The 16,610-nt window shown below is 58.3% G+C and overlaps 1 protein-coding gene across 1 annotated transcript; it reads left to right on the top strand.

Annotated features, from left to right (window-relative positions):
• On the top strand, nucleotides 1-16,092 carry LOC102462455 (synaptosomal-associated protein 25-like). Its single transcript, XM_075915335.1, has 8 exons — nucleotides 1-877; nucleotides 7,916-8,065; nucleotides 10,114-10,155; nucleotides 10,955-11,003; nucleotides 12,349-12,466; nucleotides 12,732-12,866; nucleotides 13,341-13,485; nucleotides 14,604-16,092. Exons 2-8 carry the CDS (start codon nucleotides 7,994-7,996, stop codon nucleotides 14,670-14,672), a joined length of 630 nt encoding a protein of 209 aa, XP_075771450.1. The 5' UTR covers nucleotides 1-877; nucleotides 7,916-7,993; the 3' UTR covers nucleotides 14,673-16,092.
• Nucleotides 16,093-16,610: the final 518 nt, after the last annotated feature.

Raw genomic sequence — 16,610 nt, 5'->3', positions numbered from 1 at the left:
TGGGGGCCTGGAACGTGGATAAAAGCAACCATCCCATCAGATGGGTCTGTACATCTGGCAGCAGGTGGATCCATCACCCCCTGCTGGATTATCCCAGGTCGGCACCTCCCAGGCAAGGTCCATTGCAGGGGGAAGCAGCAGCTTCCCAGCTGGCAGCACCAGGATCTTGTTCCTCCTCAGGGGCACGGGCCGGGAGATTTCAAGGGCCTGTTGCCAGGCCGCTCAGCAGGCTCCCAGATTGCCATCAGGCCAGGCTGCCCGGGTTACAAGGATACCCATGATCCCAGGCCTGGTCACCAGGTTGTCCAGGTTACCATGACAAATTGCCCAGGCTGCAGTACCAAGCTGCCCAGGTGAGTTGCCTAGGTTACCATGCCAGGTTACTCAGGTAAGTAAAATGACCAGGTTGCTCAAGTTCCCATGCCAGGTTGCCCAGGTTACTGTGCCAGGTTGCTGGGCATGTAGCTCAGGCTACCATGCCAGGTTGCCCAGGTTACCATGCCAAGTAGCCAAGGTTACTGTGCCAAGATGCCCAGGTTACCATGCCAAGTTGCCAGGCACGTCACACGGGTTACCATGCCCAGTCGCCATCTCCATCCTCACTGCTCCCAAGCTAACGTCAGAGGCTGGAGGTTGCCCCTGGTAACAGCATCCTCAGGTGGGTGGGAGGGTACCAATCTCAGGCTCTTAACCCCCCCCCCCCCCGTCCCGACCCCCTTTTGCTGACAGCCAATGGGAGAGCACCCTGGGCTGCTAATCAGGCCAACTGTCCAATGGGAGCCACATAGAGGTTGGGCCAACACCCCCCTCCCCTCAGCAGCAGAGAGCTGTTGCGACTAGAAGCAGAACAGGGATCCTGGGACTGAAGAAGCAACAGGTACAAGGGGAGGAAACCTGTCTTCTGGGGCTGCAGGGGGTGGGGTGGGGTGGGGTGGGGAAGGAGGGGGGGTGGGGCAGTGATGGGGATGGAGGGAGGGGGGAAGGGGCTCTGGAGGAGGGTCTGGGTAGGAGGATGGAGAAAGGATAGTCTGGTCTGGAGACAACTGGGGTGTCTAGAGAGGGGAGGTTGGGGATTGGAGGGGGCTCTGGGCAGATGGGGGTCCCTGAAGAGGGGGATCCAGAGAGTGAGAAAGGCGGGGGACCTGAGGTTTGGAGCACAGGTTCCAGACAGAGGGGATGGGGGTCTGTGGGGCGGGGCAGTCTCAGGCTATCTGGCGGGGAGGGGAAAGGGGCGTATCCCTGGTCTTCCTCCCTCTGCACCCCCTCCCAGCTTCACGCTCCCATCTGGATCGTTCCTGGGACTTTCCCTGTCTCTGGGTTGGTCCTTTGCAGACCCCAACCCCCACCCCAGACAGGCAAGATGCCAAGGGCAGCAGGTGTTGGATCTGAGGGGGAGGGGCAGGGCGCTCTGGCATGGAAGCTACGCTCAGGGGAAGATCGATGGCTTCTGTCAAGGAGGAGCCAGCCTGGCACAGCTCACAGCGGCCGGTGGGAGGGGCAGGGCGGGGCTCCATTAGGAGGATGGGCAGGGACCCTGGAGTCTGCACCCATCTGCGATGTCGTACCAGGCATCCAGGTGTTAGATGTGGAGCCTACCCAGCTCTTGGTGAACGAGAAACACCAAGCTGCATGTAGGATCTTGCTGTGCCTGGTCTAATCTCTTCTGTTCCTGTAACCTGTGGACTAGGACCCCCCTCAGTGTGCTAGGCACTGTACATTTGTATTGCTACTCGGTGAATTACGGTAGCACCTGGGTACCGCAGCATCGGACCCAGTCAGGCGTGTACAGGCACAGAACAGAAAGGGGATCCCATTCTATTGTTGAGTCATGTCGATCGTTTACTAATTTCCATTTGCTCTGTCATGTTTTGACATGATCAGATCTGTCCCCCTGGCTCATTTCGAAGTTTCCGCATTGGCGTGTTTGGAAGTGTTACTTCATGAACTATTTCAAATGTTCAGCTTTTGGGACGCTGCCCAACGGCCAGATTTCCTGCGAATTTCAGTTCTGGGAGTTACAAGGGTGGTTCCCTCCATTTGCAGATTTGAGTGAGACTGCACTTGCCTAGTGGTTAGAGCAGCGTAGAGGGACTAGGAACCAGGACTCCTGGGTTCTTTCTTCAGCTTTGGGAGGAGAGGTTGGTGTGTGGTTAGAGCAGGGGGGACTCCCGAGTTCTATTCTGGCACTACTGCTGGCCGGCTGTGGCCTCCCTCTGTGTCTCAGTTTCCCTCCCTGTAAAATGGGAGTAATGATCCCTCACAGGGGATTCAGACACATCTATGCCGAGTTCTGAGCTCGCAAGGTGATGGTTGCCGAGTTGCAGCACGATTGACTAACCCTGAGTTCAGTGGAAATTAAAGGGCAGGCCTGCTTAGACCCACATGCCCCTTCCGTGGCGCTGATCATCCCAAGAGCTCTGAGGACAGGAAGGACTGCCTCCTCCCAACACCACCCAGGATTTGGTTCAGTATTATACACCCCATGTTAAGATAGGGAAACTGAGGCACAGAGCAGGGAGGGGACTCGCCCAAGGTCACTGAGTGAGTCAGTGGGGGAGCTGGAAGGAGACCCAGGATTCCTGTAGGTCCTGATTCCAAGCCTCCTTCCCCATCTTAAATATGAGCTAGTGTGCCTTCCCTCCTCCTCCAGCGCCCCCTACTGGGAAAGGCTGGGACAGGAGTAGCTGGGAGCTCCCCACAGTGCCCCCTGCTGGGAGAATCTGTCACTTGACACTGTATCTGGATTGTGGAAGAGCTAAATTGATCTCAAGCCAAGGCATCTTTGGGGTCCCCTCTCCATTTCCACCCCGAGATTCCAGACCCTATGGTGCTTGTTGATTTCAGCAAAAGTTAGGGTTGCCAGGTGTCCGGTATTGAACCGAACAGACCGGTATTTTTGCTTTCTGTCTGGTAAAAAAATTCAGAAAATACACGACATCTAAAATATCTGGTATTTTTGGATTTCCCGGGCGGGACCTGGCGTGGCTCCCTGCGGAAGGCCGCTTGGGACATGCAGCACAGCCCCATGCTGGTTCCCAGTGGTGCCTGGTGACAATGGGTGGAGTGGTTGGGGAGCATCCTGGCACTTAAAGGGGCCGCGACTGCATTTTGGCCACGGTCAGTTCCATCACTTTCCTTTTTTTTTCTCTCAACATATTTTTTCCCAGCGTGGCTTTTTTTTTATTCAGTATTTTTTGGGAAACCTTCCGGCAACCCCAGCAAGAGCGGAAGGGCTCTCAGCACCGCCCAGGAGGCACTTGGCTCTAGTCAGAGTAGGGGGGACTTGGCACCCAACAGGATCAAATTCTACATTTGATCACCTACAGAGGAGCTGGCTTTCCATCTGGCTATGGGTGAAATGGACCCAAGAGACACCCACATGCCAGCTGTGGGGGGTGATGGGGTGGAGGGAGACACACCCTGCCCCATTACCAGTGACGGCAGAAGGGGTCCCAGGGTTGCAGAGGGCTAGATTCTGTCTTGCAATGGGGCGGGAGGGCTGTTCCCAGAACCTGAACTGCTTGTTAAGGGGGAAGGATCCAGGGGATCCAGGGATGGGATGAAGGCAGGGGTCTCCTCAAAAGTTAATCCATCCCGGGCTCCAAGGGTCTCATGGAGACTGGGAGGGGAGGAGGGTTATTACGAACCTGGCTCAGGTCCCCAGGGATCAGACAGCGCATCAGGTGGTGAGTCATGGCCGGAAGCTGAGACCTGCCTGTCAGGCCTTGGGACTAGTGATGAGTCTGTTGCTATTGCTCTGACAGCGGAAGGTGCTCAGACGTTACGGTGATGGGCTGCAGTGACATACAACACGAAGGCAGATGTGCTTGAGATTCTCTCTCAGCACTTCAGCCTCTCCTGCCCCTCCTCCAACCAGAGGGGTATGAATCCTATTTTACAGATGGGGAAACTGAGGCACCAGGAAAGGCTGTGATTTATTTGCCTGATAGGGCAGGCAGCCAGCCAGCGAGAGAGCCAGGAATAGAATGCAGTTGTCATAAGTCCATTTCCAGCCCCTCCCCTTCCGGTGCTGGAGCGAGACCTGGGCAGCCTGTGTCTCATTTTTGTCTGCTTGAAAGATTAGAGAAACTCCCTGCCAAAGTGGGGAACAGAACCCAGGAGTCCCTGCTGAGTTCTCCCACCCTGCTCCTTGTGGCACAGCGCCCCCTAGTGCGCCTCTGGGGCCACACTCACTGCCAGGGCAGAGCACCCCCTATGGACCCCCACCCTGCTCCCTCTGGCACAGCGCCCCCTAGCGCGCCTCTGGGGCCACACTGACTGCCAGGGCAGAGCTCCTCCTATGGACCCCCACCCTGCTCCCTCTGGCACAGCGCCCCCTAGCGCCCCCTTGGGGCCACACTGACTGCCAGGGCAGAGCACCCCCTATGGACCTCCACCCTGCTCCCTCTGGCACAGCGCCCCCTAGCGCCCCCTTGGGGCCACACTGACTGCCAGGGCAGAGCGCCTCCTATGGACCCCCACCCTGCTCCCTCTGGCACAGCGCCCCCTAGCGCCCCCTTGGGGGCCACACTGACTGCCAGGGCAGAGCGCCTCCTATGGACCCCCACCCTGCTCCCTCTGGCACAGCGCCCCCTAGCGCCCCCTTTGGGGGCCACACTGACTGCCAGGGCAGAGAGCCCCTTTCTGACTCCCACCCCTCTCCCAGCGGCACAGCGCCCCCTAGTGCCGCACTGGGCCCACACCACTTGTTTGCAGCCAGGGGCTGCCAGGGCAGATCTGCAAATGCCTTTCTCCAGGCTCTGCCTCTGCTCCACACGCCAGAGCTTCGCTAGAAACTCTGCCTGGGAGGCACAGCCCCCGGCTGACAACCCGTCATCGCGTCCCACCTCCTCTCGCTGGGCTGCAAGCCGGCGCCAGGCAAAGAGCCTTTGTTACCAGGCAGCTGATGGCAGCTGCTCGCTTGTTGTGAGCTGCGAGGCGCTGCGCTCGCTCAGCTCCTGTTGCGTTGCCCCCCCGACCCGCCTCCCCAGGACGCCTGTTAAAAATAGGCTTTCACTGGCGCCCTACACCCGCACAGGAGAAGGGGAATGTGGCGTGCATGTGCGCGCGTGCATGTGTGTGTACGTGTGCATGAGTGTGCACGTTTGTGTGTGTGCATCTGTGTACGTGTGTGCGTGTGCATGCATGTGTGCACATGCACATGAGCATGTAGGTGTATGTGTGGGTGCATGCATGTGTTTGTGTGTGCATATGAGTGCACGTGTGTGCATTCATGTGTGTGTATCCGTGTGTGCGTGCGCACGTGTAAGTATGTGTGTGCATGTGTGGTCATATGAGTGCATGTGTGTGCGAGTGCGTGTATGTGTGTGTGTGTGATATTTGGCAAATCTCTCCATACATTAGCAGAGGGGAGGCAACAGCTGAGCTTCTTGGTGTAACAGAGGCAGTGGGGGGAGCTCATTCTGATCTAGCAGTGAGGGGCAGGGGACTAGGGTTCCAGCCCGGTTCTGACCCCTCAGTGGTGCGGGTTCCAGGGCTTGGCCCATGCCATATTGGGGGAGGAAGGGGGGTGAAACTGAATGAAAAAAATAAAACATCAGCTGAGAGCAATGGAAGACAAACACAGAGAGGGTGTGACATGCGCGCTGAGGAACAATGGAGGGTGTAGGAGATTTGGACTCATTTCCTGGCTCTGCTGTCCCCTCCCTCGGTGACAATGGAGCAGTTCCTGCAGAGCTCTGTGCCTCAGTTTACCCATCTGTAAAATGGAAAGACTAGCCCTTCCTTTGTCTGGTTAGCTCTTTGGGGCAAGGACTGCCTCTTACTTTGTGTCGGGGCAGTGCCTGGCACAGTGGGGTCCTGGTTACGTCCGGGTGTGGGCAGCGCCTGGCACAGTGGGGTCCTGGTTACGTCCGGGTGTGGGCAGCGCCTGGCACAGTGGGGTCCTGGTTACGTCTGGGTGTGGGCAGCGCCTGGCACAGTGGGGTCCTGGTTACGTCCGGGTGTGGGCAGCGCCTGGCACAGTGGGGTCCTGGTTACGTCCGGGTGTGGGCAGTGCCTGGCACAGTGGGGTCCTGGTTACGTCTGGGTGTGGGCAGCGCCTGGCACAGTGGGGTCCTGGTTACGTCCGGGTGTGGGCAGCGCTTGGCACAGTGGGGTCCTGGTTACGTCCTGGCACAATGGGGGTCCCCGATATTGTTTGAAATCTGTGCAGCACCCACGGCAATCAGTCTTGACTCCTGATCAGGCAGCTGAACACAGGAGCTACCAGACTGGGTCAGAATCAAAGCTCTCTAGCCCGGTCTCCCGTCTCGGATAGCTCCCAGCACCAGATGCACTGGGGGACAGGTGTAAAAGCCCTGCAGTAGCAAGCACAAGACAGACTGCCCCTCAGTCATCTCCCACCCAGAGCAGCTAATGCCTGAAGCAGGAGGCTTCTCCTCCTGCCTGCCGGGCCCTGGATTGGCGCCTGCGCAATGAATCGTTTCCAGAGAAGGAACAGAACCCAGCGGAACTCTTTCTGGGCTGAGCTTTCAGACCGTTGAGTTCCGGGGAGGACTGTGAAGGACCCAGCGAGACAGAGAACTAACGAGCGAAAGCAAACGGGCGTTACGCTGGAACCAGCCCTGGCTTGATGCTCGCCTTGCAAGAGGGAATGGTCATCCGGGCCCGGTGAGGAGGATGCACAGAGCACCCCGATGGCAGATGTGGGCACTACTGTAAAACTGGGGCACCCCCCTTTGCTCAGTCAATTATAATGACCCCTCTTAATTAATTCATGCTGCCTTTTACCAGATCTCTAGTTTGGCTGCTGCGTTTCATTTCTGGGCCCCCGATAACATCTCTCCCGGCTCTCATCAAACCTTGTTCGAATTGTCATTTGTGTGGATGCAAAATCTGTGTTGCTCTGGTTCCCCAAATTCTCCTACGACAGCTGCCGAAACAAATCCACATTTACCACCTGTCCCAGGCCAGGCCTCGCCTCGCGCCTGCTAATCCCCCGTGTTCACATTCAGCTTTAATTATCTGGAGCCGAAAGGCCACTCTGCCTTCTTAGCCAGATCGCTTACACCCCGGCAAATCCTTGTCCTTGCTCAGGGTCTGATCCCTCTTTGATTCATGCCTGCCCTAGGAGGCAGCACCTTGGGGGCGGTTGTCAGCGGCAGGGCTGGGACCTGGGACTTCAGAATCTTAATGCGTGAACCTCTCCGACCTGAGCGAAAAGCCCCCGCCCAATTAACCACGGCTGAAGCAGGTCCCACCCCCCGGCTGTGCCCACCACTAGAGGAGGAAAAAGTGTCACTCCGAGGCAGTGTTGGTTCCATTAAGCTCTCACTCTCAGTGTCATCCAGTGGCAGTGAGTTCCACAGGCTAACGCTTCCCGTGTCAAGCGCGCTCCTGCTGCTGCGATCAGTCCCAACGCCTGTGCAGGAGTGAGGAGACAGGTTCCGCCCTGTCCCAGCCTTCCTTCTTGCGCCCGGGCAGTGTTACAGGCTTTTCTCTCCTTCCCCTCTGATTCATGTCTCTTTCAGTTTCACTTCTTATAGGGTTCTTTAGGCACCTGGTCTTTCTCCATCTGTCCAGGACAACCCCCCCACCCCCATCTATCCCTTTCACCCCAATCACTCCCTCTCCATCTCTCTCAGGACCCCCCTTCCTTCATCTCCCGGACATCTCTGGTCATTCTCCATCTATCCAGGATAACTCCTCCCATCCATAAATAAATGCCAGTCCCTTCTAGCCCTGGAGCCTGTGCTGAACTATCCAACCAATAGGATTCATAGAGGGGAGGCTAGGGACTCCGATGGAGAGTTTTCCTGCAGCCTAGGGGATTTAGACACCTCCCCCATGAGCAATGGGTTGAGGGAACATGATGGATTGGAAAACTCAGCTTCCCTCTGCCTCTGGCAGGCCTCTGGACGCTAGTGTGGCCTCTCTTCATTGCTTCCTGCAGGTGATCCAGGGGAGGGCATAAGCAGAGCCTGTGACCTGCGTGTTCCCAAGGGTGTGTGCCCTCTGCCAGGGAGCCAGGATGGCAGCCAATGGCCCAGCAGGGAACGAGTCGCAGGAGACACAGCGCCGTGTGGATCATGTCACGGACGAGGTGAGCAGGGAGCAGGGAGGCTGGCTCTAGCATCCCTAGAGCACCTGGCGCTGGGGTGGGCATGTGACTACCCTACCGCGGAAACTGAGGCACAAAGAAAGGAAGTGACTTGGGCAAGGCCATGTTGCAAGTCAGTGGCAGAGTCCCGGCTCCAGCCTGCTTGCGCTAACCACTAGACCCCACTCCTCTCCTGAAGCTGGGGAGAGAATCCAGGAGTCCTGACTCCTAGCCCTGCTTGCCCTAACCCAGCAGTACCCATTCCTAGAGCTGGCGATGGGAGCTGGGGGGGTTGTCAGCTGGGGAAGCGGCAGCTCCCTACTAGGTGCTGTGGGGCGCACCCCTGAAAGGCCCCTGGGAAGCAGCTGGCGCCGCCCAGCCTTGTTCCCTTTTCAGCCAGAACAATGGGCTCTGCCGAGCAGGCGCTGTATCCACCCCTCCCAGGGCAGCCTGCGTGCAGGGCAGGAGCCAAGAGATTTCGGGAGGGGGGGGCTACACCCCGGCAGGACCACAGGTGTCAGGGAGCTCGTTTCAGGGGGCCAGGCGGGGACAGATTCAGTGAGCACAGGGCAGAGGCATCCCTGGGTCTCTCAATGCCTAGCCCAGAGGGACGGATTATTACAGTGACAGTCACACAATGGAAATCAGGGCCCGTCGGGCTGGGCGCCACCCAGACACGCCGGCTACGTCTACACTGGCCCCAAATTCCGGAAAAGGGATGCAAAGCAGGTAAGTCAGCATAGGGAAATCCACGGGGGATTTAAATATCCCCCGCGGATTTAAATAAACATGGCCGCCGCTTTTTTTCTGGCTTGGGGAAAAGCCGGAAAAGAGCGTCTAGACTGGCGCGATCCTCCGGAATAAAGCCCTTTTCCGGAGGCTCTCTTATTCCTACTTTCAGGTAGGAATAAGAGATCCTCTGGAAAAGGGCTTTATTCCGGAGGATCGCGCCAGTCTAGACGCTCTTTTCCGGCTTTTCCCCAAGCCAGAAAAAAAGCGGCGGCCATGTTTATTTAAATCCGCGGGGGATATTTAAATCCCCCGTGGATTTCCCTATGCTGACTTACCTGCTTTGCATCCCTTTTCCGGAATTTGGGGCCAGTGTAGACGTAGCCGCCGTGACCGAAATCAGGGCCCCGTCGGGCTGGGCACCGCCCAGACACACAGTGACCGACATCAGGGCCCCGTCCGGCCGGGTGCCGCCCAGACACACAGTGACCGAGATCAGGGCCCCATTGGGCCGGGCGCCGCCCAGACACACAGTGACTGAGACCAGGGCCCCGTTGGGCCGGGTGCTGCCCAGACATATCACAAGAGCCTAGAGAGTTTTCAGACTTAGACTAGGAAGGGAATTTCATTCATTTTTACAGGAGGGGAAACTGAGGCACACACACTCACTCAATATCCCATCATGAGTTGGTTGCTGACACAGAAATCAAAACCATATTCCCCAAGTCCCAGAGCAACACTGTGGCTGTGCCAGCCGGCCTCCCTCCATAGTACCCCCACCACCCGTCATTCTGCAGGGCATTGTCTGGAGAGCTCATGTAGGGTTGGAGCTTTCTCGGAGATGCCCTGTTGTGACTGGCTGTGCTGCTGAAGGGCCATGCCCCAGAGGTAACTACACTTCAGTCACCTCTCCTACCCTCCCCTGTAGCCAGTGTCGAGCTTCTCAGTGGGGGGCGCATGCTGTGCTGCTGCTGGGCGTGCTGGGCTGTGTTGCTTGGACCAGTTAACCTGTGGAACTCCTTGCCAGAGGATGTGGTGAAGGACTTTAACAGGGTCCAAAAAAGAGCTAGATTGTTTCATGGAGGTTAGGTCCATCAATGGCTATTAGCCAGGATGGGGAGGAACGGTGTCCCTAGCCTCCATTTCTCTGGAGGTGGGTGGCAAGGGAGGGTCACGTAAGGATTCCCTGTTGTGATCCCTCCCTCTGGGGCACCTGGTGCTGGTCACTGTCAGCAGACAGGATACTGGGCTGGATGGACCTTTGGTCTGACCCAGGCTGGCCACTCTTATGACCAGTGCCCCGTTCTCTGTTCTCCCCTCAGTCTCTGGAGAGCACCCGTAGGATGCTGCAGATGGTGGAAGAGGTAAGAGCTGAGCAAGGGTTAGGGGTGGGGAATCACTTGGTACCCCCTTTAATACAGAGCTGTGTAATAGCTGATGGCAAAGGCAGCTGTCCCTTGGAGCTAGAAACTGGAACTGGTCAGGGCACTGCTGTGGGGAAGCTCACAGCACAGGTGTTCCTGGCAGGGCACTGCTGTGGGGAAGCTCACAGCACAGGTGTTCCTGGCAAGGCACTGCTGTGGGGAAGCTCACAGCACAGCTGTTCCTGGCAGGGCACTGCTGTGGGGAAGCTCACAGCACAGCTGTTCCTGGCAAGGCACTGCTGTGGGGAAGCTCACAGCACAGGTGTTCCTGGCAGGGCACTGCTGTGGGGAGGCTCACAGCACAGGTGTTCCTGGCAGGGCACTGCTGTGGGGAAGCTCACAGCACAGGTGTTCCTGGCAAGGCACTGCTGTGGGGAAGCTCACAGCACAGGTGTTCCTGGCAGGGCACTGCTGTGGGGAAGCTCACAGCACAGCTGTTCCTGGCAGGGCACTGCTGTGGGGAGGCTCACAGCACAGGTGTTCCTGGCAGGGCACTGCTGTGGGGAAGCTCACAGCACAGGTGTTCCTGGCAAGGCACTGCTGTGGGGAAGCTCACAGCACAGTTGTTCCTGGCAGGGCACTGCTGTGGGGAAGCTCACAGCACAGGTGTTCCTGGCAGGGCACTGCTGTGGGGAAGTTCGCAGTCTCTGGCATCAGAACACTATTCTGAGGAGGGTGTCCTGGGCTGCCGGTGAGCCAGGGTTTGCCCCTCCCCCCCTTACCTTCTCTCCTCCCGCAGAGCAAAGATGCCGGGATCCGTACCTTGGTGATGCTGGATGAGCAGGGAGGTGAGGAACAGGCCGGGGGGAGCAGGACAGAGCCAGTGGAGGGGGGGGGGACACTCCCAGACATGCCCCCCCCCACACACTCATGTCAATCCTGCCACTGACCCACCCGGTTGGATCAGCACGGCTCCAGTTTGGGGCTGGATCCCCTGACGAGCTCTGCTGGATCCCGGCCAGGTCCCCAATGGACCCGATTCCTGAGACCCCTCTGGCTCCAAACCCAGCCCTCGGCTGTGGGGCTTCCAACTCCCATAGGCACAGGTGGTGCCGGTGCTTGGAAAGGGGAAGCACTGCTGGCTCTGCCCAGGGCACTGCTGTGGAGAAGCTCACAGCACTGACTTCTCAGTGTTGGGGGGAGGGTCCCCCCGCTGTTACTCTCATCTGCGAGGAGCGAATCCCGAACCCCATTCGGTTTGTACCCGAGAACTCCTGGTACTCCCGCCTCCCTATTGCCCTGCCGTGGGTCGTGCCTCACATCAGTATCAACCCTACAGCCTGCCCCTAGGGCTCCTCCAACACCCAGGCCTCCCCTGTGGCCTCATGTGTCCCCAGCAGCTTGCCCCATGGACTCCCCCAGCCCCACGGCCTCATGTGTCCCCAGCAGCTTGCCCCATGGACTCCCCCAGCCCCACGGCCTCATGTGTCCCCAGCAACTTGCCCCATGGACTCCCCCAGCCCCACGGCCTCATGTGTCCCCAGCAGCTTGCTCCATGGACTCCCCCAGCCCCACGGCCTCATGTGTCCCCAGCAGCTTGCCCCATGGACTCCCCCAGCCCCACGGCCTCATGTGTTCCCAGCAGCTTGCCCCATGGACTCCCCCAGCCCCACGGCCTCGTGTCCCCAGCAACTTGCCTCATGGACTCCCCCAGCCCCACGGCCTCATGTGTCCCCAGCAACTTGCCCCATGGACTCCCCCAGCCCTAAAGCCTCATCTGCCCCTCGTCACCCAACCTCACAGACTTCCCCAGAGCTATGATCTCGTCTGACCCCCTCCCCGTAGGGATGTTAAATTTCGAGCACTGACTAATCAAATAGTTGATGCATTTTGCATGGACTATTCGCTTAGTCGATCAGGTGCCTCCGCCTTTGCAGTGTAGCCACAGCCGGGATGCTGCACTCCGAAGGCGAAGGCGCTGCGGGGAGCCTGGGGTTAAGCTGCACAAGGCATTTCAAACCCGGGGTCAGCGGGGGAGTTTGAAGCACCCCTCCTCTCTCCCCCCCTGGCTGCCTCTTTCCGACAGAGGCAGCAAGGGGCGGGGGAAGCGGGTAGTCGCCGACCCCATAAGCATTTGCTTCTCCGACAGTCGACCCGTCCTTCACATCCCTCCCTCCCCCCTCCCCTCTGCAGAGCAGCTGGACCGGATCGACGAGGGGCTGGACCAGATCAACCAGGACATGAAGGAGGCGGAGAAGAACCTGACGGACATGGCCAAGTGCTGCGGACTCTGCGTGTGCCCCTGTGCCAAGTAGGCCTCCTCCCCCGCCTCCTCCGCCCATCACCCCCCCCCCCCCCCCGGTGCTCAGATCCCCATGTGACAGAGCAGCCTCCCCACACTTCATCTCAGGGCGCCTGGGGCAGCCCTGTGGGGTCAGACCCCAGCCGGGATTGGGGGCAGCCCTCTGGGACCAGACCCCCGCTGGGTTTGGGAGCAGCCCTGTGAGCTCAGACCCCCAGTTGGAGTCAGCCCCCTATGCCTGTCTCACTGGCTCCCTTCTCCTCCTTTTCCCAAGGCTGAAGAACATCAAGGCCAGCGAGGCCTACAAGGCGGTCTGGGGCAACACCCAGGATGGGGTGGTCTCCACGCAGCCCTCGCGGGTGGCGGACGAAAGGGAGCAGATGATCATGAGCGGTGGCTACATCCACAGGTAGGTGGGAACCTACAGGGGATCCCAAACCCCTTAGGCACTTGGGGGGACCTCAAGACCTGACCCCCCACCCCAGATTCATTCTTCTCGAGCCAGGCCCTGCACCATCAGGGACTCAGTGCTTCAGCGCGGTGGCAGGGAGCAGGGTGGGGAGGTTCAGTAGAGGGGTGCTCGCCCCTCACAGTGGGTGGTGGAAGGGGGGCTCCGAGCAGGCGGTGCATGAGGAGCGGCATGAATGGGAAGGAAGAGGTGGGAGCAGGCTCCATAAAGCATATGGATCTGCAGGCTCTGGCGAGACAGCGCCCTCTGGTGGCTGCAGCCTGCAGAGAGGATAACCACCTACTACTGCCCTTGCTGAGGGAGCTACTCCCTTAGCCTGGGCGGCAGAGAGGCTGGTGCTGCTCCTGCTTGGGGCCCGAGGGGCTTGTCCCCGCAGGCCGCTCACCGCCTGGGGGTGGGCGGGGCACCTTCCAGAATAACGAATGACGCGCGGGAGGACGAGATGGAGGAGAACCTGGTGCAGGTGGGGAGCATCCTGGGGAACCTGCGGAGCATGGCCCTGGACGTGGGGAACGAGATTGACATCCAGAACAAGCAGGTGGACAAGATCATGGAGAAGGTGAGCGCTGCCCCCTCCCCGGGCAGGCCCTGGAGACCCAGCCTTTGGGGGGGACGCCCCGTTGCCTCCTGCAGGGGGCGACAAAGGCGTCGCAAGGCCTGTTGGATGCTGCTGTCGGGGACAGGTCCTGCAGCTCGTGCCCCACTAAGGACTTAGGCAAAGAACCCCCCCCAGCTCGGTTCGCTGTCCACGGGGACCGGCGTTCGTTGCTGCCTCCAGCCGGCTCAGAACCGGCCTTGGGTGGGGAGGGCGCTGCCAGCTGGGAACCGGCTGTGTGCTCCCAGCAGGCTCTGCGGCATCCCCTCCAGAGGTCCTTCCAGCGGGTGGGTAACAGCCCAACTATTGCTGCCAGCTGGGAACCGGCTGTGTGCTCCCAGCAGGCTCTGCGGCATCCCCTCCAGAGGTCCTTCCAGCGGGTGGGTAACAGCCCAACTATTGCTGCCAGCTGGGAACCGGCTGTGTGCTCCCAGCAGGCTCTGCGGCATCCCCTCCAGAGGTCCTTCCAGCGGGTGGGTAACAGCCCAACTATTGCTGCCAGCTGGGAACCGGCTGTGTGCTCCCAGCAGGCTCTGCCACATCCCCTCCAGAGGTCCTTCCAGCGGGTGGGTAACAGCCCAACTACTGCTGCCAGCTGGGAACCAGCTGTGTGCTCCCAGCAGGCTCTGCGGCATCCCCTCCAGAGGTCCTTCCAGCGGGTGGGTAACAGCCCAACTATTGCTGCCAGCTGCAGGAGCCAGTCCCTCCTTGAATTCAAGCCGTGGCAGGGCAGAGAAAGGCTGCTAGGACAATGGGAGGGGTTGGGGAAGGGGCTGGCAAAACACAGCTGGAATGGGGAGCTGGGGCTGTCTAGAAATACCCCTAAAGCTACGGCTAAAGAAATGGAGATAAACTGGCCAGCGACGAGCGGAGGCTGGAGATTAGGAGCAGACTGAGCCGCACCAGCAGGGCCAGTGCTCCCAGGTGGCCCTTGCCTGCCCATGCGCTAGGTTCCTGGGCTCTGTGGGAGTGTTTGCAGCCCCGTACAGGGTGCAGAGCCCCCCGGGTTCCCTGTCCCCTCCTCTGGGATCACAGCAGAGGACCCTCTGTGATTCCGTTCCCCACCGCTCCGCTCCCTGCAGGTCACTGTGAACGAAGATCGCATCCAAGAAGCCAACACCCGGGCCAAGAAGATCCTAAAGAACGCCTGAGACACCCTCTGCTCTACGTGTCCTCCCGCTTCGCTGCCCCCACCCCGGCTCCCGGTCGCAGTCCGTCCGTCCGTCCCTGCTGTTCAATCTGCCCTAGAGTCTCTGGCGCCGTGTGTTAGGTGGAGCCTCGGCTGTTTGGGGCTGGCGTAGGGGGTGCGCCCTGCTGTGGTGCGTAGTGGATAACAGCCTTACTATTGCAGGGAGCTCAGGGAGCTCCTCCTGGAGTTCAAGAGGGAGCGGGCTGTCCGTGGGTGCTGAAGGTTGTAGGTTCAGCCGCAGCTGGGAAGGCGGAGTATGTTATAGACACAGCAGCTTTGTGTGTTCTGGCCTCGTGGAGGGTACACAGGTGAATCTCCCCACACTAGGGAAGGCTTGCCCTAGTGCAGTGACTCAGATTGGGTCCTCCTGGTACCCATGTCCCTTCCTCTTTATCTGTTTCTAAAGAGCTCTGCCTCTACTAGCTGAGCTTGGGTTTTCCAAGCCCAGGGGCAGACCATGGATGCTGGGGGAGGGGCTATCAGTTGAGGGACTGGGCAGAATGTGGCCCTCTAGTGACAAATAAGGGCAGGGAGGGGGTAAAACAGGAATTTCCTTGTGCACTATCCCAGGCAACTTTGGGTTCCAAGCAGCCTCTGATTTTATGAAGTGTGTTAATCTGTGGAACTCCTCACCACAGGATATTAATAATCCCTAGATTTTATCATCTATAGATCTTAAAGCACTTTACTGGTGTGATGGGGGGGAGGGGGGCTTTCAGTATCACTATCCTCATTTTACAGATGGGAAACCTGTAAAGGCACAGAAAAGGGAAATGACTTGCCCAAGGTTACCTAGCAGGCCAGTGGCAGAGTTGGGACAAAATCCATGTCTCCTGAGTCCCACCTCAGGGCTCTATCCACTGGGCCCCACTGTTCTGAAGAAAGCCTCAGTATCAAGTGACACAAATCCTTCAGTAGCTAAATGAAGTCAGACAGGATTGATAGGACAGATGAATCAAAGAGGGGTTGGGTCAGTGACTCAATTTGCCACATCATCCTTCCCTGTTAACACGTGGAACCCCCCACCACTTGATACTCTCAAAACAAATGTTTCATTAACTAACTAAAGAAAAACAGGAGAGAAGAGGGACATCAGAGATTTCCTTAGTACAGTTCCTCTTCCATCCTTTCCTGGTAACCTGTGGAACTCCCCTCCATAATATATGCCCAAAGTAAACATGTTATGAATGGAATGAAGGGAAATAGGACTGATGGGATGGCTGGATGGGGGAGGTGGGGCACATGCCGATGACTTCCTGGGATCTATCCCTCTGTGTGTGTGTGGTTTTCAAACGTGTCTATCACTGTGACACTGAAGCCCCTGTCTGTGTGAGGGCTCTGTTTTCTTTTTATCTGTGTTGTAAGCGAGGTGATTTTTTTTTCAAAGCACAATTAAAAAAAAAAGCAAAGCACCTTTTTCTTTATGATCAACTCAAACCAGTGTCCAATTCGCGGGCGGGCTGGGAAGTGGCGCCGGGGGTCAGGATGGGTCTCATCTGCCCCACAGAATCGAGGAATATTGGGCTAAAAGAGACCCTCACAGACAGGGCCATACTTAGGATGGATGGGGCTCTGTGCTGTGCTGTTTAATGGGTGCCCCTCTACCCCATGGCAGCTTGTTTGGGGGGTGTGGGGACAATGCTTGGTTAGAGCTGGGATTTTATAATCTTCAGCCACACACTAATGAACTTTCTTTAAACAACTATTTAAAACAAATTTGAAACTAAGGCCCCGTCGAGTCACAGTAACTTCAGAAACTGACCGTCTGTACCGGGGCTTGGCAAATGCCTGTCAAACAGCTTCCTTGCCTCCCCAATGGCTCTCTCGCAGGTCGGATGTCCTGCTACTCGCTCGGGCAGGCTGTCATTGGTACGTTATGTAGCTCCTCTCCGGGGGAAGC

Source organism: Pelodiscus sinensis, unplaced genomic scaffold (genome assembly GCF_049634645.1).
Source record: "Pelodiscus sinensis isolate JC-2024 unplaced genomic scaffold, ASM4963464v1 ctg34, whole genome shotgun sequence".
NCBI classification, from domain to species: Eukaryota; Metazoa; Chordata; order Testudines; family Trionychidae; genus Pelodiscus; species Pelodiscus sinensis.
The sequence above is the reverse complement of the archived record's forward strand: the minus strand, read 5'-3'. Positions and strand labels throughout refer to the sequence as shown.

Excerpts from the sequence above, each read along its gene's own strand:
- LOC102462455 (XM_075915335.1), top strand. The coding sequence starts at position 7,994 with ATGGCAGCCAATGGCCCAGCAGGGAACGAGTCGCAGGAGACACAGCGC. Across the intron at positions 10,156-10,954 it reads TGCTGCAGATGGTGGAAGAG|AGCAAAGATGCCGGGATCCG; the intron begins GTAAGAGCTGAG and ends CTCCTCCCGCAG. Across the intron at positions 13,486-14,603 it reads TGGACAAGATCATGGAGAAG|GTCACTGTGAACGAAGATCG; the intron begins GTGAGCGCTGCC and ends CGCTCCCTGCAG.